The 24,713-nt window shown below is 32.9% G+C and overlaps 1 protein-coding gene across 7 annotated transcripts in view; it reads left to right on the top strand.

The window, feature by feature from the left end:
* Positions 1 to 24,713, top strand: part of CACNA2D1 (calcium voltage-gated channel auxiliary subunit alpha2delta 1) — a 449,625-nt gene that overhangs the window by 308,846 nt on the left and 116,066 nt on the right. For all 7 annotated transcript variants that reach the window (XM_016127273.2, XM_016127276.2, XM_016127274.2 and 4 more), the window contains exons 7-10: positions 772 to 903; positions 16,815 to 16,884; positions 19,055 to 19,105; positions 21,784 to 21,883. In XM_016127273.2, the coding sequence (XP_015982759.1) occupies positions 772 to 903; positions 16,815 to 16,884; positions 19,055 to 19,105; positions 21,784 to 21,883 (353 nt within the window). The remainder of the gene's footprint in view (positions 1 to 771; positions 904 to 16,814; positions 16,885 to 19,054; positions 19,106 to 21,783; positions 21,884 to 24,713) is intronic.

Here is a 24,713-nt window from a genome sequence, read left to right as displayed (position 1 = left end):
CTCTAATTATTAATTGAATTAACCAGAAAAAAAGAAAACGATTGTTCATAAAGGTAGAGATAAAATATCGGCTACTTCTGGTTCCTAACTCTGATATTGTCAAACCTCTGAATGAGTTTTTTATTTGTAAAAATGTATGTTTTTTATTGTGTAAACACACTTAATAAACTATAATAATGACAAACATTTTTTTTTTTTAACTCAGGGAACAGATCAGATTATGTTAGTGTATCACAGAGAATCATTAATAGTCGAAGTAGGTGGTCATCAAACTGTGCTCTGAAATGTCCTGTAGGTTTCTTCAGAACCACCTCAAATGGAGGAATGCGTCCTACCCCTTCTCAACCAGGAGAGCTCTGTTACTGTTTTATGTATCACAGTCATTCTCAGGAGGGAGTAATTTTGCCCTCCAGGAACTGTCTGACAATGTCTGGTGATAGTTTCTCATGTCACAGCAAAGGAATGGTACTGGCATCTAGTGGGTAGACGCCAAAGATAGTGCTTAACATTCCACAAAACACAGGACAGCTTCCACCGCAAAGAATTACCCAGCCCAAAATGTCACAAAGGCCACCATCATGTAAAAATCTGTTTGAAGAAATAATTCCATGTCTAAATTTTTTGATAGCCACTGGATGAGAGCATGTTTATAGGTAAAGCAATGAAAATGTATAGCATTATTTTGTAAATAAATGAAGACTGATTTAATTGTTAATTATAAATTTGTACTGATTTTTTTTTTCTTTCTTTTCTTTTTTTTTTTTTTTTAAGCAACAATTGTGTTAAATGAACTTAACTGGACAAGTGCCTTAGACGAAGTTTTCAAAAAAAACCGAGATGAAGACCCTTCATTGTTGTGGCAGGTGTTTGGCAGTGCCACAGGCCTGGCTCGATATTATCCAGGTAAATGCTCATTGTTTCAATAGGTAGCAGGTAAAGTGCTAAGTACCAGTCTTAATGTTTCTTGAGAATACTCTGTTACCTTCTCTTACATTTTAAGAAGAAAGATGGTTGTCAGGCTACTTTAAACAGGAAAGGGTGTTTACCCTTATATGACTCTATATCTACCAAAATCACTTTAAACCAAAACACTTGAGAAGCAGCTGGAGTGCTGGCACACAGAATCAGGCCAGGTGTCTCTGAGACCATGAGCAGGTGTCTGTGTACCTGGGATCGGTGGTTATCCTGGACCCTAAAACAATTCTGAGATAAAGATCCAACTGCTCCACATGGACCCAGGTGTGAGTCACATTAGAATATTGAATAACAGTTTTAGAAACTAATTGAAATCTTTCTCTCTAGATTTCAAGTTTGTGCTTCTGTGTAAAGTATTGATGCTTTTCTTCAGACAACAAATTTAGATTTGTTAAAATTAGTATGACAGGAAATAAAATGAAATTTTAATGAAAACAGAGCTTTTTTGTGTTAGTTTGGATTCATTTTGAAGGCATCTTAGTGATGGTATACAATGAAGATGAACATATTTTATTAATTAAAATGCATAAACCCATGTTTAATGTCATTTATTCTTATAAAAGAGGGTAAAGAGAAATACATCCATAATAAAAATGAAAAGTCAATCACTAGTACATCCTGAGAACCTGTTTAAAGCACTTTTAGTAAAATGTCTGTTGATATTTTTAACTTCCTCAATGTTTAGAACAAGCAGACAAGCACAAATGTGTTTCCTTGCTCAAAGGCATGGCCTGAGTTATGGGACACTTACTAAGTAATTTGACTTTAAATAGTATAGCGTATTCCTCCTGAGACTTGAGTTTTTATAAACATGCTAAACAAATAGAATTAGTCACAATAAAAAATATCACAACAGCAAAAATGTGGTGAAATAGAAATTAGATAATATATAGCTTTGTGTGGCAATAGCAATGAATAAAAGTACGTCAGCATCATCAGACTGAATAGCACTCAAATTATGTAAAGACATATAGCTTCATGATTTCAAATGCCAAATAGCAAGATCAATTAATTTTTTGTAGAAATTTAATGGGCTAGGAAATGCCTACTTTGTATTTCTATGTTGGGGAAAAAAGTCACCAGTTAATAAAATATTAATGTTAATATTTGGCATGGGGAAAATATCACATAGGTTATTCTAACAGTGGAATTTTCAACTTACAGAAATATTGTTCAGTATAATGCAACCATTTTAAAATACTATGTTATTTATATGTTAAATAACATATATCAGGAGATTGAAAATTTTAGTATATAAGGTAATATAAAGAAAAAAGGAACACTACTCATGCACATAATAAACCTGATATAATAAACCTTAAAGTTATATCAGGTCTTAGAAAACATTTGTAAGTATATTTTTTAGATATAAGAATTAGACACCTCATAACCTATTCATTAATACATACATGTAAGAAGACATTTATCAATAACTTATAGCATTATGTAGCTTTTAAGTCTTTTAAAATATATTACCTCATCACAAAATTTCATATATGAGTAGTTGAGTGAAAAGAGGAAAAAAGATAAAAGAAAATTAGGACAGTGATAAGAAACCAAGAGCCTAGTACCAGAGGGAAATTGATGACGATGGGGTGGGGGAGACAAATAAGCACTGTAAGAGAAAAATAGGAAGGAGAGCAAAGGGAAGACTGCACATAGCAGGGGAGAGAGAACACTGGCGTTAAGTGGTGGAAGGAAAGATAGGTTGTGCTCTGAGCACAAAGATGGCTCTTCTTACAAATGACGGTTAACTTTTAAACTTACTAATAAATCGTCTTCTAAATTCTTTCATTTAAATGCTAATTGAAGATAATGACTTTAATTTTTTTAACACTTCATATATTTTCAAATGTGTCGACATTTTGTTTACTGTATTTTAGAAAAGATCTTTAAATGTTTCTTTATCTGAATCCATGTGGTCTCCAAGAATGTTAGCTATGGAAGCAACCCTGTGCGCTCCGGCAATACCTCGTTTTTGAGCAGTGGTTTGGCAGGCAAATTGATTCACTGAATGACAGATGGACCGAATTCATTTACCCGTTAGAGGAGGTTATTTAAAATGCCTCTCTTGTCTGCCATTGATACAATTTCAATTTTAGTGAGTCTGTTACTGAGTTGTTCTGTTTGTTTTATTTAAAGTGATTCTCTTAACTGCTATTGATGCAATTTCGATTTTAGTGAGCTGTTCTATTTTTTTTTATTATTTAACATAGAAAAATCTGTGCATATATATACAACTTTATAAATTAGGAGGTATACACCTGTGATACCGTTACCATAATCAGTGTCATAAACACCCATCATCTCCAAAAGTTTCCTCCCACCCTCTTATTTATCATTATATATTTTTTTGATGAGAACACTTTACCCTTGTAGCAAATTTTAAAATACAGAATATAGCATTGTTAACTATCGATACTAAGCTACACAGCTCTGTAGGACCTATTTATCTTGCATAGTTGAAACTTTGTACTCTATGACTAATACCGCCCCCACCTGTTTCCTACTTCTCGCAGCCCCTGGCAACCACCATTCTACTCTGCTTTTAAGGGTTAGACTACTTTAGATTTCTCGTTTCAATAATATCATATCGTATTTGTCCTTCTGTGTCTGGCTTATTTCACTTGAGATAATGTCCTCCATGTTCATCCATGTTGTCACAGATGGCAGGACTTTCTCTTTTTTTAAGGCTGAATGAGTTGCTCTTTATGATAATAATGGTGTAATAAAACCAGGTCTCTTTAGCAAAGACATTAAGCAATATTATAATTTAAAAGTGGAACTATCTTCTTTTTATACTGATATATTTTCAGCATCGTTAACACCTTTGCCAAGTTGAAACACTTTTTTAAATGAATTGATTTTAAAAAATATCTCAGTAAACCATACCCATCTCTCTGATTTTAGTCTTACCATTTTGATACAGGCCAAAGTAATGTAGAGAAGCTCACTCCTGATTCTTAGCTGTTAAAGCAAAGGTCAAAAATAGCCTTTCAATATTGTTAACTATCTTATATCTGAGCAAAAATAGAATAGACTTTACTTTTACTTCACTGGATGAAATTAAGTTAATTAGTTAATTTAGAATAAGTTATGTGAAAATAACAAGACTTGGACCTCAGGCTAGAATCTTCCTGCTGTCTGTGAGAAACTGGGAGAGTCTCTTAAATTTTCTGAACCTTAGTTATCAAATCCAAAAAATATAAATCCTAACTCTCAGTTTATCCTCTGAGGGTTTTTGGGACCAATCAGATAATATAATGAAAAGTACTTTGAAAATACAAAACTGTAGGCGTTTTTATGGAAGTGAATATCAACTAGATATTCTTCATGTGAGAAATTAAAGAACGTGATTGAAGTTACAATTATTTGACAGGAAGAAGAAACAGATGTGGAAGGAGTTCCAGACAGACAACTGAGCAGCAACAGCTGACAGTGACCCTGCATGGTCAGACCATGTAGGTTTTACTCTATGACTCTAGTTAAGTCATTTCTCTGCAGGGTTGCCAATAAAGTCAAGGATGCCCAGTTAAATTTCAATTTAGGATAAGCAACACAGAATTTTTTAGTTACAAGTATGCACTATTTGGAAAATTTTTACAATAAAAAGAAGTATTTTTTATCAAAATTCAAATTTAAGTGGATGCCCTATATTTCTTATTTCTTTTTGCCAAATCTGTCAACCTTATCTCTCAGGCTCTGAGTTTATATATATATATATATATATATATATATATATATATATATATATATATTTGATGTGGGAAAATCAACTTCTCCATTACATCACAGAATTATTGTATCAAAAAAATCTATTTTAGATATTAACTCAAATGTAAAATTTTATAATTTCCTTTTAATTCTGTAAACTACCTTTAAAAAAAAAACTTTAGCTACAATTATTGAAAATACAGTGTTTTGCAAAAACAGAACACTGACTCAAAATAGAGTGAAAGAAATATTCTTGCTCAGTGTTCTGATGGTCCTTGGAGCAGGCCTGCATGATGTGAGTGTGTTAAGCAAGTATATACCTGAAGGCCAGGGTATAAATCTTGATTCCGTCACTTGATGTGGCGTTAACCTTTGGAAAACACGGACTTCAGCTGTGAAATGAGGATTATAATGGTTAAACTGTAGAACTGTTAGGAAGTAAATGTGCTTCTTAGCAAATTGCTTACATGTAGGGGAAAGTCACTGATGGTTGGCCACCTTCAAGATTTCCATTTATCATATTTGAACTACATGGAGACACTACTGGCTTCGAGTAAGGAGATGTCTGGAGTTGACATATCAAGACTTGGACCTCAGGCTAGGACTTCCGCAGAGATAATTTCGAATAGCAGTTTATTTGGTAATTAGTGGGGATTTGAACTCTAACATCTGTCCTCAGAATGAAGATCAATAAATTTCTTGTTTTCTTATTTAATTGACATGTGTGAAAATAAGCTATAAACATGATCGTTATATTTTTTTACCCCCTCCCTCCTTTTTTCTTTTTTTTTTTTTTTTGTCCTTCTCTTCTTCTGACCCATCCATCTTTCTCTTTCTCATCTCCAACTTAGAAGGTAGGTAGGCTGTGTGATAATAAAATAAACATTATACTGGGGGAAGAGGAATTCTTGATTCACAGTAAAACCACCATCAGCATAGTTGTATACTTTGGCTGTCATGTTACATCTCTGAACTATTTCTTCACCCGTAACTGGGGAGGATTGAAGATTTCCAGGGCAGTCACTAAATTTATCTACTTATATTTCTAGACCTTTCGCATTTACTAAGTCCCACAGTGTGTTTTGTAGGATAACTAGAGTAAACTGCACGAGACATACAGATAGCTTCCTGGCATGGCTGAAGCTGGAACCCATGTCTGGTGATGTCTTCATTGTTTATGTGCTGATAGTAAAATCACTTTAAGTGTTTTACTTGAGAAGCTCTTAACTGATTAATATAATTGACTTTAAAGCTATTAAAACTGCTTTCAAGGGCAATCAACTTTGTGAATTTTCACCCATCACAAAAAAACTGTAGGTATAAACTACTCATTTCACCTATTAGTGTCTCCTGAAATTGTACTAAGTATTTCAGTAATTGGGATTGTAAATTAGGAGTTAGTGGCTCATTGAAATGCCAATGTAGACAGCACATATTTTTTTAAGATAATTAGTTGCATTTACAAGAAAAAAAAAACCCTAAAAATCAGCTTCATGACATTTTCTTAATGTCTTATTATTTGTTCTTTCTCTACCAGCCTTCATTCACTCATTTAAAAAAAAAAAAAAAAACATGGAGTTACAATAAAGGGATCTGGTATATGTTGAGTTACTGTTAAATATACTTCTGGGAGATATTTCCTTGTTTTATCTGCTAGTATTTCACTGGAATAAAATGCAAAAGACTTGTGTACAAATTATACAGAGTGAAATATTTTTCCACATAGATAGCCATTGTTCTTGAGTTGTTTAGCACTTTTAAAATAGCTCAAATATGTTTTAAATAGCAGATGAGTAGGTAGTCAAAAGAATCCTTTTTTTGTTTTTTTACGAAGGGAGTTATTTGATAGATTTCTAGCCAATTTGAAGAAAATGAGATAGTAAAGGAATTTCAACATTTTTTTGTGCGGAGAAGTACTGCTTTCAGTGATCAATTGTCTTTAATAAGCCCCCCCCCCTTTTTTACTTTGATATTTGTGAATGGATACAAGGGTTAACTGCAAATGTGTTCAATTAGATTTGTTGCTTACTATATAAACAAACTTTAAATTGAAGTGATTACTCATTACTTTTTATGTTAATAATTATTAAAGTCCAGTGTGTCAGTTAAGACTAATTTAGCTACCAATGGCAGAAAATCCAAAATAATTGTTTATTTCAACACTATGGAAGTTTCTTACTCAAGTCACAGAGTATCAGTTACAGAGACAGGGACCGATAGAGAGGTTTCACTGATAAGGGGCCCACATTTCTGTTTTATTTCTCTGTCATCCTCTGAGTGTGTCATCTGCTTCAGGGTCCACCACTACTACTTGTGCTCTTTCTTAAGTGACAATGAATTGTATTCCCTTGCTTTTTAAGAGCACTTCCTGGAAGTCCCATGAAGCCTGTCCTCTTATGTGATGTTGGCCAGAATATAGTGGTCTCCAGATCACAGTTACCTTCAAGGTGGCCATGTATGTGGTTAAAAAGCAGGAGTTGTACTAAGTAAGAAAGGGAGAAGAGATCCTTGGAGACCAAAGACAACTCTGCCTTGATTATTCAATACAAACTTGTGTTTTAAAATAACATATTTCTGTTCGACAGGAAATTTCAATCTAATCAGGGAGTCAAATTTATTATACATTTTGAGATTTAGATTGCAATACTAATCATTAAATAATTAAATGTCATATAAATTAGACTGTAGCAATTGATTTGTTATAGGAGTTTCGAAAAAGATAAGGTAATTATAGACTAGAGTTATGAGTGAGGTTTATGAACTGTCGATTGAAAATCAAGTCAGTGAAGAAGAAAAGGAAAAACGTTTTTAGAGGGAAAAAAGGTGTAAAGTAAAAACAGGGAAAGGTTGGAGCCTAGTTAGCCAGCTAATCTAATAGTCTTTTATGGAAAAATAGTGATATTGAATCAAAGGTTTATTAATGGCAGATTAATGAGGCCTTGAATGTCAGAATGATTTGGAAAATATCACAAACATTGTGGGCAGTGAAATACTATGGTTAAATCAGTGTTTATTCCGATTGGAAAGTGAAACACTTAGAAAGCCTTGGCCAAAAAAAGTATGCTGTTATAATGGTCAGAAGTAGAATTTTAAAGATGTGAACAAGATACCAAATAGAAATTAAAAAAGAAAAATACTTGGATATAAAAAATGAGGATTTTAGAAACCTTACAAAATAGTAAATGGATCAATACACTTACATACGGCTAAATGATTACAACTGTGGTTAGCTAACGCCTGTATCACCTCATGTAATCACCATTTATTTTATTTTGTGGTAAGAACATTTTAGATCTATTCTCTTATTAACTTTCAAGTATACAATACAGTGTTATTAACTATCATCACTATGCTGTGCATTAGATTCCAAGAACTTATTCATCTTAAAACTGGAAGATTATACACTTTTACAGCTTCCCTTTTTCCCCATCTACCAGCCCTTGGCAACCACCATTCTACTCCGCTTTTATGAGTTAGGCTTTTTTAGATTTCATATATAGTATTTATCATTTTCTGCCTGACTTATTTCACTTAGCTCTCATATAAGTGTGTCCAACCAACACTTTGCCTTAAACAAATACAATGTTATATCTGAATTATATCTCAATAAAAAAGATAAAATGAGAAATAAAATATAAAAATAAATAAATTTAGTGACAAACATAAGGTATAAGTTAAGATGATTCTCATTTTTAGCTTGAGTGGATATGAGAATGTTTACTGAAATAAAATATCAAGTATTTTTATTTTTGTAGTGCAGTGATGAGTTTGAGGTGTTGGCAAGAGAGTGCAGAATAGTTCAATTTACACCCAAGCATAGGATTTGTATTTTGAATTATATGATTTCCTTTGCTGTATATAATATCCATGTTAGGTTGTCTCGGGGGCACATCTTATATAAATATAAAACTGTATGTTATTTTGAAGTTCTCGAATGATTCTGATTTATAGAGGTGATTCTATAGCCTTATTTTTGTTCCCTTTTGTATAACCTTATCTCTTATGTGAATCTGTCTTTTTTTCATATATAATCATTGTAATAGTTTTTTGCTTTGCAGTCAACTATGGATCTAGTTGTGCTTAAATTAAATGAGTTATTTTTTCACTGACAGGTGAGAGTAGTTAAAAAAGATGCTAATATGAAAATGCGATCGGCTTATAATTTGATGGGAGATAACGCTATATATAAAATATGTGAATAAGTATGGTTAAAAACCTTTAGCTTCTAAATGATATCTCTTTTTAACTTGTAAAAGATAACTCTCCTGCTTTTTCCTTTATATATTGCTAAATTTCTATACCTTATGCTGCCCATTTTAAGATACTAGTACCATCTTTGCTAATGTGATTTATTTTACGTTCAATGTATTTTATTAAGAAAATTCCAAACATTTCTGTCGAAAATTTAGAAAACTTTTTAAACATTTTTCTCAGGTACACAAAATATAATTTTTTAAAGAACTATATTATTATCACTGTTATCTAAGAAGATTCATTAATTTACAAAAACTGGAAACTTATTCCTATAGAATCATAATTTTTTTGTGAATATATTATCATTATCATCTAATTGGATTTATTTACTTACAAAAATAGGAAACTTTTTCTCTCCCAGAGTTTACATTTTTCCCTATGTAGCACATATCTGAAATTATTTACCAGTAAATCCTTCTCATCTTTTATTTTATAAAACTTGCTGCATTCAGGCTTAGTTTTAAGCCACAGATAATAACTGCATATTAGCCATTTAAATGGTTAAGGCTTTGTGTGCTATTTACTTTATTGATATTCCACTTAACCACATGACTTGTCCTTGTTATCTTCTACTCCTGCTGACAAATAACCTTTTATGTTAAATGAAAATGTTTTATGTGGATTATCTGGCATCTACAGAATTAGGAGCAAATCACTTTGTAATAAGTTTTTATTTTAAAAACTATGGTGATTTATCCTTGGCCTTAATGTCGTGTATCCATATGTGAGTTTCTGACACTTGTTTATCTATAAATTAAAGAAGCGCTCTATACATATTACAGTTGAGATATCAAAGTACTCTCAGACCAGTACAATGATATGATCTGAACATTGAGTCTCATTGCTCAGAAACAAAATTAAAATTCAAAAATTATTTGGTTAATAAAGTCAATATAGTCAAGCCTGACCTGGAAAGAGGGAAGAACAAGGCAAAACTCCTGTTCCTGAAGTAACTGAGGTACCCTAATTGGAATTCTAATACCAGTAAGATAATTTTGCTCCTGAGGCGCTCATGGGTGGGTGAGACAGAAAAAAAATTATAAACACATTAAAATGCAATGTAAGAAGGGATCTAAGAAATTTATTAAAATTGAACTGGAGTACAACTTAGATTACTACTCTCTAGTAAAATCATGCAACCTGGCATCATTCTCTTGATGACATCTGGCTCCTTTACTATGGTATTTAGATCATTCAATGACTCTAACCCAACTTAAAACTTCCAGTTTATCCTCTACTACACAGTTCAACCTTCATGTACCCCTGCATTTCTTCTACCTTATTTGTTTAATTTTCATTTCATTTCATTTTCCACAACCTGCCCTTTCTTTTCGAATCTTAGATGCTTTGTTCTGTGAGCCCCATCTGTGGTCATATGATTCTTATTCATCGTTCAAAAGAGAACACAAGCACCGCTTTCCACACGAAGGCTTTCACAAAAGCAGACCCTTCTTTGTTATCTCAGAGAACTTTGTTTTCATCTGTAACAACAGCTGTGAAATTTTGTCTCCTTTCAGAATATATTTTATATATTCTCTTTTTAAAAAAACATCTCAATGTAAGCAACTGCAGGTAGGGAGGGCTACTTGTATATATGTATGTATTATATCACCTAATACAGTGCCTTGCATATAATGAATAATCAGTATTTAATTAAGCTGAATAAACAGCTCAGTACCATAGGTACTGGTTTTGACAAGTATTGGAGCAAAATTTCAGAGAATTCAGTTTCTAATTAATATGAAACAAAGGAGTGGGGAAAGCAGATAGGAAGTGCCAGGAAACACAGAATTATAACTTTCTAAGTATCTTCCTGTGCACCTCTCCCATCCTACTCCCTTACCTATGCTGGCATCTTCCTAGAGTTTCTGGAGTAACTATGTGAAGTCAGTTTTTAGAGTCCCAGAAATTTTTTATTGACCGCGTGACACTTGACTGCATCATGGGGATAGAGTAGGATGGAGAAATGGCATGATGTTCCAAGCCCTAGTCATAGAAATATGCTTTTAAATGGTTAAAATCTAAGTATACCTTATAATAATCTATTATTTTAAAAATCTGTAATCTATAATAAATAGTTTCAATGACTCAATGATATTATGTTAAAATATCCACATATGGAGTGCTTATTATTTGCCAACTCTAGTTTGAAGTATGTATGTGCATTAGTCATTTAATCTTAGCCGTAACCCTCAGAAGTAGAAATTCATTACCCCTATTTTACTGAAAAAAGTTTAGTAATTTATCCAAATTCATACATAAAATATAAAAAAACTAGGAATACTAGCTACATAATTCATTAAAGTTCTACACTAGGCTGTTTCCAGCTAGAGAAGATAGTTTTAAAGATGAGACAAGATAATAGGTTATTCATATTAGCATTTACCCAATTGGAAAGGCGACCCTTTAGTCTTATCTTTTGCCTATGAATCTTATTGGTGGTTCTATACCATAAAGCTTCAGCCATTCAGCATTTGAAAACTTGATCTGGGAATGACCACTGTCTGGGGATCAGTTACTTTTCAAATCTTGACCCCAGAATTCATCATTGCTACATAAAAGATAAGACAGACATGAAAACTACCTAGCAATATAAATATTACATAGCAATACCTAGTGTCCCAGGACCAAAATAATATTCTCCTAAGAAGAAATAAGAATGTAGGAAAAAATGGCAAAACAAATTTTAAGCACTCTGTGTAGAGTTTGTCTCCTGTATATTCTCCAGCCTTTAAAACCTGACTCAAGTTTATGTAACTGGAAAAAGTTTTGACCTGTATCATGATATTGATTCAGTTACTTAATGATTAACTTAACATAGAATATATATATTTCTTTCAGGTAAACTACTTAATAGATGAATCAGTTGGTTAGGGTAAGGTTTCCAGAGACTGAGGTTCTATTTGTCATTCCTTAGTTTGTTGTCCTCGTCTTTATGATCAAAACTGGATCAACACTACTACTTCCACAGTTGAGAACAAGAGAAAGGGGAAAAAATTAGTAGAAGACAAACAGCATGACCCAAAATTTATATAAATATCGCTTCTGTTCACTGATATTGACTAGAATTTAATCGTGTGATCTCGCCATGGCGAGAAACTGGGGAATATAATCTCCATTAGGCGGTCAGTTAAAACTTGAGTGGTACTATTATTTAAAGGAAGAAAAAAAAATGTACATGAAGCCCTGTCACAGTCTGTTCCTCAGGCAGTGCAATTATCTCTGCACACTCGCCTAGATTCCCATAGGAGATAATTCAGAGTCCAGTAAGTTAGTACATCGAGGTCAAAATCTGGGATCTCTGGGTCACATGCAATTTCATGTATGTGGATATGATGTTTCCTAATATAGCTACTTATAATATAGCAGAATACTGGTTACTTTCTCTGTACTAATCTTATCACTGCCCAGTTAACTAATGTACGTTGATGGCGACTTCTGGATGACCACAATTCAAACTACCATGTGTAAAAAAAGAGTGGGAATTTCAGAGCAATCACTGGTCCATGATATTAATTCCAATCCATCAAGCAAGAAATACCTCCTACTCTTTGCAAAAAGTAAGTTTCTTGGTTAGCCCATCTTTACTGCTCCTGGTAGTGTTCTGTGGTGGTAAATTCTTGTACATAACCCATTCCGGCACACCTGCAGGGTGTACTTGGGTTAAACTGCTTTTAGTTTGGGGTACAGGTTTACGGCCCCAAAATTGCTTTAGAATTTACAACAGTTACAAGATTTCGGCAGACTTGGCTTGTGGCTTCTTTGGTAACACAAACATCAACAACGACAGTTGGCTTTTCGTTATTTTCTCTAGTGAGTTTCTTGTGCAAGCAATCCTGGTCCTGAGATTTAATCTAGAAATCATTCTTTAGTCCAACATCTTTTATATAATTAGTGGGTTCTGAATTTAGCCCATTTTTCTCTCTGTCATAAAAGTGCCTTACTTAAAGACATTGCTAAAAACAGAAAAATTGTTGTTATAATAGTGGACATTACTCATTTTCTAACTGTTCATGTGGCAGAGGCTGCTAGCTGTCCACCAGAATTCTGTCCTCCTGTCCCATTGTGAAGCTTTGCTTTGAGAAATGACTGCCTAGCCAGAGACTACATTCCTTAGGCCTCCTTTGCATCTATGCAAGACCGATAGAATATGATTGAAAGTAATATGTGTAGCTGCAAGCCTGAAATTGTCATCGCTTGGTATGACTTCTCCTCACTTCCTCCTGCCCTCTAGCAGCTGTGTATCAGTGCCCTGGGTGATGACCTGGGGAACTATGTGTTGAAGAAGGCAAAAACCCCACCAGCTGTAGGTCTCTGAATCCCTGCTTGGAACAGATGCCCCTGTGACTAGTAATCTCTACCTCAGACTGTTATATGAGTGAGGAACTTTACTATTCTCAGAAATAGGAGAAAATATTCAAGTTACTCTGTGTTACAACAAATATAGAATTGCCTTTCTATATTTAGGGTGTTTCCTAAGTTACACATTGGGGAACAGAGACCGTCTCCTAACTTAAAATCTGAAGGGGCCAATTATTTGCCTTCCTAGATTTCTGGCACCTGAGTATCAGTCCATAACCCAAACTCTGTTAATGAAACTCATCCTGGTTCTTTATATAGGAGCCATGATGTAAATTAGGGACCGCGGAGAATTTATTCCAAGATAGTAGTAGTTGGGCAGCAACACAAATTCTTGAAAATCTTGTGGGCTATATAATACACATTTATTTAATTTTTTTTCTTAAAAAAAGGTCTAAATTCATTGCCTTGCTTGTAATTCAGAAGCATGAATAATACTTTATAGGGGGTGACTGAGACGAACTTAAAATAATTATCGACATAATACCAGTTGAATCCAGGCAATATGACCAGGGTTGTCTGCTAAAGGCATTTTTTAAGTATGTGAAATTCATTTTTTCTTTTCATGAAAATAAAAATGTGAAGTCTTTAGAAAAATACATTTGAACTTGTTAATTGGAAGGGAATGCAATCAGCTGTCATTTGAAATGGTGTTTCTACCATGAGAATCAGCCCTCAATATATCATTATGTGGCATATTATTTCCTAGCAGCTGAAATCGAAAAACTGATACTCTCCTATTACTTTTAGACCACATTAACTAGAAAATGGCTTTATAACCTGCAAAATTTCTCAAGAGTATTTCTCTAACATATATTTCAGTATTCTGACTTAATGTACAAGTAAACACATTTTTAAGTCAGTGCTTTGATAACTGACAAAGAACACCTTATATATCATGTGAAGTAGAATTGTAGTTCAGTAGATTTAATCAAATAATACACCTCCAGTTTATTTTTGATTGGGGGGGAAATTCTCATGAATGATTATTTTCACCCTTAATTCTGGCATTCAGAGATGAGATGCTTACTTTGTAGGCTATCGTTTTCACTCCTTTGTTCTGTCATCCCAAAACCTTAATGGAAAGCAAAAGAGACATCTAACTGAGCAATGTTTCACTTTTTGTAGGGATTTTGCAAGCTCTGATTTCCTCTCAAAACATGTTGTTTTTATTATGCATCATTATGAAACGGATCATTTCAGGGAATTGTGGGGTATAGTTATTAATCTTTTCACTGTTTGACCTTCCATGATTCTGAGCCTATATAAATAATGTGCCACTTAAATGCTACAATAGAACTTTACAACAAATTAATTAGTACTATCACAGAAGAAAGTACATTGTTTAATTTTACCATAATTTAATATCTTAAGTATCATCAAGGGATGTTTCCTAATAGCTATCTCAGGAGACTTCTAAGAAAAGTATCAATATTTTTAAATATCAACAATTTAGGATTACAAACTATATTAAAATTTAAATCTGACTTAAACTATAAATTACAACCCTTTTTTCCATCTTTAAAGAAAGGTACAAATTTCATCGAGCATAGTAATATTATAGTTATTTTCAAGTTGCAATTATAGTGAAAACAGAAATTCTAGATGAATATGATCATCAAAGAATTCAAAAATCTAATTTAAATGTGACTTTCAAATTCCAGTTTTAGTAAATAATTTATCATATTTATAGGTTTTCCACTTTCAACTCATGTTGGTTGCTAATATATTGGCTGGCAGTGGTAACTAATCTCACTTCTTTCATCTTGCCCACACATTTGTATCTCCTGAGTCCAATCAGGGGAGATGAAATACAATATTTTGAACATGGAAAACAGGAAAAGAGCCTTTGAGCAAACAAACCAGAAGCAGGAAGCAAAAAACCCTTTTCTCATTTTCTCTCTTTTATATCATTTGTTGACAAGGCTTAAAATTGTGTTTGTTGGTAAAAGAAAAATTGTTGAAAGTCCCAGATCTATTTTCATAGAGCAAGATAAAAGGTGAATTTGTTGCTAAGAAGTAATAAATGTATAATCAGTATAGCGTTAGATGAGATTAGAATATAATTTATCTAAAACTTTAGTTATTATTAAGACCTAACTTGGAGAGTCAGATATTATACAGAAGTTGGAAATGTCCTGATATGTCTATCAGCATGCTTGTCACTTAATTTCAGTGTTAGCTAAAAAAGAAAAAAAAAAAAGTGATATTTTATCTCACTGGTTGTAAGTTTCTACAAATGCAAAATGAAAGAATTAAAGTAAATATACCATTTTAGTTGCATTGACTGTATCAATAACTGGTTGATGTGGGAGGGCCATATTTAAATTTTACTAGTCATGTGAACACAATTAGCTATTTTAAATAAATAAATCCTTTTGTAGCATAGTTGCTAATAAGAAAGAAATGTCACAGTCAGTAGTATGTATTTTTCAACATAGCCTAATTGCCAGATTATCTTAGTTAGTTAATAAACCTGATTATCAGTGAAGTTCTCCATAATTTCCACAGTTTCTCAGTAAAGGAAAGGGCAAAATAGATTGGAGGGCATAAGTCATATGAATTATTATTAGGAATTTTCCCAGAAGTCATCTGTCTAAACTTGTTCAAGGAGAGGTCTTGTTCAGCATAAAATTATTATCCAATTCATCAGCATTTATTGTTCCCCATTGGGTCTAATGTGTGTGTATGTGTGTGCATAAAGTTTTTTAATTAAAGTAAGTATAGATTTAGTTAGAACAAGTGTAAATTAATCGTATTTAAAGATCAATGCTGTTAGACAAAAAAGTTTTCTTCTGATTACTGAAAAATGATAAAGGCTCTGAAACAAAAGATTCTTGAATTACTTCAGATCATTCAATTAAATTTAAAGAAAGAAAACAGATTTGGGAGAAAGTTCATTTAATTATACTTTAACTTTTTGTTTATAATTTCAGATGAACTGGCCATTATCAAATATGTGAATAATAAGGTTAAAACTTATGCTATTGTATGGTAACAATCAAAGAGAAATGATGATCTTTTTATAGACCAAAATAGTACAGCACTGAATGAAAATATAAGGATTAGATAATTGAAAGCATAATTTTCCTGAGTGGCAAATCCATTTTTCTATTATTAGAGGAGAAAGAAAATGTAAAACCTCTGGACACTTGGTAAAACATATGAGTCAGCACCCAGAAAAATCCCTGTGTCTACAGGTTATTTCTGAAATGATACAAAAAAGAAAATTGAATTACATTGACTTTCTTTTGTACAGCTATATTATTTTCCATTATAACAAAGAAAAAGATTAGGACATGAAAATAGTATTTCTCCTTTTAACATTGTTGTGTGTAAGTGGAATGTTTCAATGGTGTTTTTGATTTATTTTAAATATTATTTTGATAAATCATATCTATTATTTTAATGTAATTTCTCTAATTAGTTAATATAGTCTCTCTCTCTCTCTCTCTCTTTCTCTCTCTCTCTCCCCCCACCTTCCTCCCTCTTCTTCTCCCTCTTTTTTAAAGCTTCTCCATGGGTTGATAACAGCCGAACGCCAAACAAGATAGACCTTTATGACGTACGCAGAAGACCATGGTAAGAATTTTTCGGTAGTCATGAAAAGATGAAAGAGGCAAAAGGAGGATAAATGTTTTGTTAAAAGTTGCATGGAATCTTTCCATTATTAGATTGAATATTGTCTATTTATTTAAAGAGCTCTTGTATTTTTAAAAAATTTTAGTAAAGACAGACAGTTAAAGGCAAATAAAGATGAGTTCAAGTAAGAACAATGATGACTGTTGTTGAAATTATTTATAAAATTTATTTCAGATAGACTAGTTTAAGTTTTATATTCAATTTCATCTCCAAAACTCTTTTAGCTGGTGGGGATTTCTACTGAAAGACCCTAGTTTGCTTGGAGTTGAGCTCTAACAGAGAATCTAGTCAGATGAGGAAGTAAGTAGTGTGCCTCTAGCAATGGACTAATGAGAACTGGCCCTAAGGTATAAAAGCTGCTTCTAGTTATAGTGGTATAGCTTAGGTTCATTCTCCTAAAAAGAAGTACTATTTGTTTCTCATTACTAAAGCAAAGAAGTTTCCTAACATAAAACTCAAAAAATATCAATAACTCATAATTTCACTATTAAACTCATGTATGAGTTTTTAAAAAATGTATTTAATGTGTGAAAATATCTTTTTTTCCTATAGAGTTCATATAATTTACAATATTCTGCTTTATAACCTGCTTTTTTCATATAATACCTTTGAGTACCTAGTCATAAGAGACACACTTAACATCATGTTAAAAGAATGACCACATGGTAACTTATTTAAGAAAGTTTCTATTATGAGACATTTATTTCCAACTTTTTGCTATAGTGTAGACAGATTCTAAGATATAATAGTTGATTCAAGGTAAATGTATTAAGACTTTTAAAATACCCTCTTAAATGTCCCAGTAACAATTTACATGAACACCAATCACATGTAACATTTCAAGGTATTATTCATGTATTATTTTCATTAATATTTCTCCAGGTACAGCTGTGGAGCAGGGGGTTATTGAGTGGAGGCAAATACAATGACATCACCACATAGTTTGGGTTCAGAAACTGGTTGTTTTGGGGTGAACTTAGAAGCTAGATGCCAAATCAAAGAGGGAGACAATAGCCCTTTTTATCTAATTTTTTTATTGAGAGGCACACCAGGACCATTTGTTAAGATGCTAGACATGAACTTGATTTACCTCCCATTGGAATGCCAAGCAATCCTTCCCTTTTACTTTCTATAGAGAAACAAACTTGGGTACAAGTTATAAACTCTGTTTCATGAACATATAGTCCTAAGCAGATATGATCTGTGCTGGATGTTGTCTGAAAACTAATTGACAAGCTATCTGGCAGACTTCTGAGATTTAGATTTAGAGTTACAGGCAAAGATGCCTCAGATAAGTAGAAATTTGAGTTCAGGGGCAGCCCTTCCTGTTGGATAAAGTAGGTTTCTGTGACCTGTCACTCTGTGACCAGGCGACATCTACCTTCAGTTAAGTATCTCTTTCTATAATTCCTGAACTACCTGAATAAAACTCTCCTAGGTCTCTTTAGAATGCAAAGATGCTAAATCTGTAGGGCTGAGTTGAATTCGGGAGGCAGCATTTAAATTGACTCTCTAGGTGATTCTTAAACACTGTAAAGTTTGGGAGCTACCACTTGAAACTCTTGGTAATATTATTATATATTGTTCTATTTTTAATTACTTTATTATCCCTTTGTATTTCTCTTCTGTTGATGTTGTTTTTTTCATGTTCCCAGACCACTTACCTAGTTTTGTGTTTATTTTTTTTACAGTTAAAAATATAACATCATCTTGTTATTATTATTTGTTCATATTATTGTTCCTTAGAATGAGTTTTAAAACCTGTGGTTAACAAATTGAAGTTTAGGATATTTTTTTCTTTTTTCAAGAAAATGTTCTTCCAGAAGTTAATTAATATTGCATTTAGTATTAAACACATCTCTGTGTTATTTGTTATAAATATCTGAAAAACATAAACATTATGCCTCTGACTCTTTACTATTATATTAAATACAGTTTTTTAAAATTGACATTTCAGAATTATGAATGAAAGAGCATTTTTTGACCCAGATAGAATGGAAGGAGTTCCACTTGTAAAATACCTTATGTCAGGAACAGTAACTATCAGGTTAACAAATATCAATGCTTGATATTTTGCAAGAGAAAAATATTTATGTGGTGTATGTTTCAGGTACATCCAAGGAGCTGCATCTCCTAAAGACATGCTTATTCTGGTTGATGTGTGAGTAGTTGAACATTACATATTTGTTTATATACTGGGAATAAAGGGAGGATTCATAGATAACAGTAATCTGTTGGTACTGATAAATGATTTACGGTTTGGAAAAAAGAGATGGGAGAGTAATTACGATGACTTCTATATGCAGACAAAGAAGCCATATTGAGAAAGTAACAAAACAAACCAAAGTCCTCTTTCGAAAATGAGAAGAATCTGTATTGGAATTGAAAATAATGGCATGGTTCTAAAATCTGAGCTTTTGAAAAATTATCCATTTGCTTTCTATTTTTGGCTTTATATTTAAAACAATATTAAAGTACATGGTTGCTAAAATTTAGTGGTTCCTGCTACCATAAAAAAAAAAAAGAGTAGCTTAGTTCGTACTTAGTCATTAATTATTTAAATAACTTTTAAAGATTTGGTTGGCCACAAAATAGATAAATATTAAATGCACTAAATGTCAATACTGGGAGCCTCTCAAAAGAAATGCTGATATACAAGAAAAAAATTCAGGAGTTGTTATATTGATTATTTTATGTGTCATATTGCTTCAAGTTGAGGTGTGTGTATGTAATCTAATAGGTAGAAGATAAAATTGTAGCGCATAGGAAAGAAAGTATCCTGCTCTGAAGATTTAGTTCTTAAGAGCAATACCGAAGAATTAAAAAGTTGAAGTATAAAATGCTTAGATTATTTTTCCTGAGAGAAAAAACGTATATCCTCATATATTCTCTGCCTCAGTGGAAGAAATAGAATCCAATGTTTTCTTGGCAACTAAATCCACATCACAGGCTAATATCAACATTTGAAAATTTCCTCATTTTGATATGAAGTAAAGAAGTTCAAAACTTTATAACTTAACCTGAAAAAGAGAAGATAAATGATTTAAACAAATGCAACTTGAATGTAAATTCTCATTTCATTTGTCAAAATGCATTTAAGCCACATCTTGTTTTAATTAAATTATTGTGGAGTTTATTTCATACACTGGTCCTTGATATTCTTCTTAAGTGTACATCTAAGTGGTAATGTGATATGTTATGATCCTGTTGGATATGTGATAATTTCCAGAAATAATTTTTCCTATTAAAGTCTTTGGAACCCACATGCATATCCCAAAATTGAAAATGTATTTGAAGTTAAAATACTTTTTTAAAAATTATTTCAACATAAATATATTGAGAGTCGCATCATATACATGCAGTATGATAATACAGATTGAAAAATGATCAAAGCATCATCTCTGATCTCAGAAATAATTCAAAAGTATTAGTAAAACTAAACCATATTCACACATAACTAAAATAATTGTAGAAGATAATAGATATAAGATATAACACAGTCTTAAAGGAGTCCATAGGAGAGAGATAGCACTTTGATTTAAAGTGTCAGGAAAGATTTCATTAAGAAGATAAAATTAGAAGTGAATCATTACAGCTAAGATTTAACAAGGCAGGCATGGGAGGAGAGACAGAAGAGAGTAGAATTTCTTATGGAAGAACTGACAGAAGCAAATTGGTGAGAACATCTGGGGGGATGATATCTAGGAGGAAAAGGAGAGAGAAAAGATTATGAAAGCTGTTGGATGCAGGGCAATCGAGATTGTTGGCTATTTAGAAGGTAATGTGAGCTATTAACAGTATTATATCTAAGTATGAGTCCAGAATTTTCACATGTTCACACAAAGAGGAAAGGCAACTAAAAACAGGACGTAGCGTCTGTTACCCTAGCTCAGGATCTTCAGATAATGAAGACTTGAGTCCAGATGGAGAGAGAATTGAAAGGAGGCTTACTGCCTTGGGAACTCTGTAAAGTAGAATGAATAGGGTGATTGTCTGAAGAGGTAGGAAGGTTGAAAGGGAGGAAGAAGTGGGACAACTGAGATCTAGCCTGGTTGCTACCAAGAACATAAATAGGAAAGAAAAATATGTTTGGAGTAATTTGTCATTTTGAACATTAAGCCTGTAGTTTAACAAGAAGGGAAGTGTAAAACTGGGAGAAAGTCGGGAGCTAGAAATAAAGAAAGGGGAGTGAGTTAGTTGTGTAGAGGTGAGCCCCACAAACCAATGAGGTCATTGAGGATCATGGAATATGCAGGGACAAGAATAATGAAGACTAAACCCCAAAGAATGTCTACTTACAAAGCAAGGCATTTTGTAAGTAGTACCTGTGTGGTACCATGATTGTTATGATGCTTCATAATTATTGGTTTAATCAAGCCATACAATGAGTTCCTTAAGGCAATGACTATAGCTGTTTAACTAAAGAGGTTATAAACCCTCACTTCTAACTTGGCTAACCAAGCTGGTATTCATTATATGTTTACTGAATAAGTGAACCTGCCATGAACTATCCATGTTTTTTTAAAATTATCATTTGATATGTAATTTTTATCATCATAGTTAGAAATATATATATATATATACATGCATATATATATATGTGTGTGCTAGTAGGAAAGACAAGATTTCTTTTAATTTATTTCTAGTCTATTAAAGTACGACTTTTTCTATTGTTAATTTTTAAAGACAAAATTATTATTTGAATAGTATTTAAATGATCTAGAGCCAGTGCATAAGTTGCCTTTCCTTGGGGCATCTGATTTTGATTTTAATAAGTACATGGTCATTAACATGCTTGGACCCTTTTTTTTTCTGGACCCATTTTTTTTTTTTTAACAGGAGTGGAAGTGTTAGTGGATTGACACTTAAACTGATCCGAACATCTGTCTCTGAAATGTTGGAAACCCTCTCAGATGATGATTTTGTGAATGTAGCTTCAGTAAGTACTAGATGTCTACATTTTTGATGAAGTAAATTTGCAATTTCTATCTCCTGATTTTAAATACTCTGCAATGTTTTATCATAGGTAGTCGCAGATATTTATCTATTATAAGACTATCTCACTGAGCTATTCCTGTATTGTTACTAATTCACCTATATTTCCATGCCAAGGTCATTTTTGAATATCTAAGGCATTACCCATGAGTGAAACGATTAAAGTAATGAATATGAAGGAAAAGCATTACACATATTTCCCTTCACTCAGAGAGCTTAAACAGGTGACATGGATTCCTGTACTCATTGATATTATTGTAACTCCTAATAAGTAGCAATCTGGCAGTATGATTATATGGCAGTTTTCTGTTCATTGTAATGCTCATTTTAATTCTGGACACATGTCCAAACATACTGTATTATGTTTTTAAAGTTTTTTCTTAATTGACAGGAGAACTGATAGCTATTTGAATGTGCTTTTTTAAAAGTTTTATTTCCCTAGAACCACCTTAGGCCTTCCTACCCATAGCTAGGAAGCACAGATGAAACAAGAAAAAGTGAATGTTACTGTGTCTCATTGGATTTCATAGAATTTAGGCCAAAAAAAAAAATTTATGACCATTTACTGGTGGATATAATTTCACATTTGAAGTGACTATAGTGATAGAAATAAAGATGAGGAAAGAAGAATTTGTAGTAAGGTCATTTTGTATTAAACATAGAAGAATGGATCTGTTTCTGAAACTACCTGCGAGGAAGATGTTAAAGCAGGTGGCCTGCCATTGGTTTTCTCTCTTTACTGGGAGGGCACCTGCAGAAAAAAAAGTAGGCAGGAGAACCAGGTGTAACGCCTTGACAACCAAAGATCTCGGTATCTAGATTCATGGTATTTACTAAGAGGAAGAGGATTTAGTCCTAAAATGCTTTTAGGAGAATAGCCCTGGCTAAGGGTAATTATAGCAATAGAACCCAGGATCGATGAAGCAAGACTCCTGAAAAAATTTCTGTAGGTGATATAACTCTCTGGGTAACAAATTGGAGATATTTCACAGTTTAAATACTCCTGCTATACAAGGAAGCCTGCAAACCTCTTTTGAACTTTGTCTTCTGAGCCAGAGAAGTGTCTCCAACACAATAAGGGAGGACCCGTCCTATCAGTTCCCTCAGGCTGCTGTAACAGAATACCATAGATTGGATAGTTTAAATTATAGAAATTAATTTTCTTACAATTCTGGAAGCTAAAAGTCCAAGATTAAGGGGCCAGAAGGCCCTTTTCCTCAGATTGCAGATGGCCGCCTTCTCGCTGCTTCTGCCCTGTCCATCCCTCTGTGTGTGCACATCCTTGATGTCTCCTCCTCTTCTTGAAAGGACACTAGTCATTCTGGATTATGTCCCTAACCCAACCACCTCAGTTTAACTTAATCCCCAACTTGAAAACCTTATCTTCAAATGCCATTACATTTTGAGGTACTGGGGTCGGGATTTCAGCATATGAATTTTAAGGAGACACAATTCAACCAACGACACTTGGGAAACCCCTCCTCCATGTCCAGATCTTTTTCTATTTCATCTGAACCTTTAGTAATCCGTAGCTTGTATGTATCATTGAAATTATTTAGTAAAACTTAATACTACATATGATCTCTGATTTATTTCAGTCTCATTTTACAGTCTGACCCTTTGTGTTACCTTACCACTTATTCAACAAAATGTAATGCTTTATCTCTCAAATAAAATGATCAGGAAAGATAGTCATTTAGTTTCATTTGTACATAAACTTGTTTATTACAAAAGCATTGGAATGTTTGCTAACAAAACTTGATGTTTGGAACTTAGTCATCTTTTTTTTTTTTCAATTACAGTTGACATTCAATATTTTATATTAGTTTCAGATGTATAGCATAGCAGTTAGACACTTATATAATTTACAAAATGACCCTCGTGATTAGTCTAGTACCCATCTGACACTACATGTAATAATTACAATATTATTGACTATATTCCATATGCTGTACTCTACATCCCTATGACTCTTTTGTAACTACCAATTTATACTTCTTCATCCTTTCCTTATTTTCACCCAACCCTGCAAGCTCCCTCCTGGCAACTATCTGTTTGTTCTCTGTATCTATGAGTCTGTTTCTGTTTTGTTTTGTCATTTATTTTGTTCTTTAGATTCCACATATAAGTGAGAGTGTAGGTATTTGTCTTTCCCTGTCTGACTTATTTCACTTAGTATAATATCCTCTATGTTCATCCATGTTGTTGCAAATGGTAAGATTTCATTTTTTTTTAGTGGCCAAGATATGTACCACATCTTCTTTATCCAGTTGTCCATTAATGGGCGCTTAGGTTGCTTCCATATCTTGGCTATTGTAAATAGTACTGCAGTGAACATGGTGGTGCATGGTAACCATAGCTAATATTATAGTATATGTTTTAAATTCGCCAGTAGAGTATATCTCATATTCTCACCACAAAAAAAGAAAAATAGTAACCGTGTGAGGTAATTAATATGTTAATTAGCTTAATTGTGGTGATCATTTCTATACATATATAATATATAAACATTAAAAAATGTGATCTTTTAGCATAGCGAAAGAGAAAATCATAAAAACATTAAATTTTGTACAGACTTGGCATATCTCATGAAATTTATATAAAATTATCAGATATTAATATGGTAAATTTTTAAATCTGTCTTCTTCTTCATCCTCACTTACGAATTCAAGGGTAAGTAGTTTATTTGGGATGTGATCCCAGGAAACATTCAGTTAAAAGAGTGGGGAAGTGAGGCCAGGGAAAAAAGGAAGGTTGCTAATTTAAGGATCTTA

The sequence above is a fragment of the Rousettus aegyptiacus genome, unplaced genomic scaffold (genome assembly GCF_014176215.1).
Source record: "Rousettus aegyptiacus isolate mRouAeg1 unplaced genomic scaffold, mRouAeg1.p scaffold_m13_p_13, whole genome shotgun sequence".
NCBI lineage: Eukaryota > Metazoa > Chordata > Mammalia > Chiroptera > Pteropodidae > Rousettus > Rousettus aegyptiacus.
The sequence above is the reverse complement of the archived record's forward strand: the minus strand, read 5'-3'. Positions and strand labels throughout refer to the sequence as shown.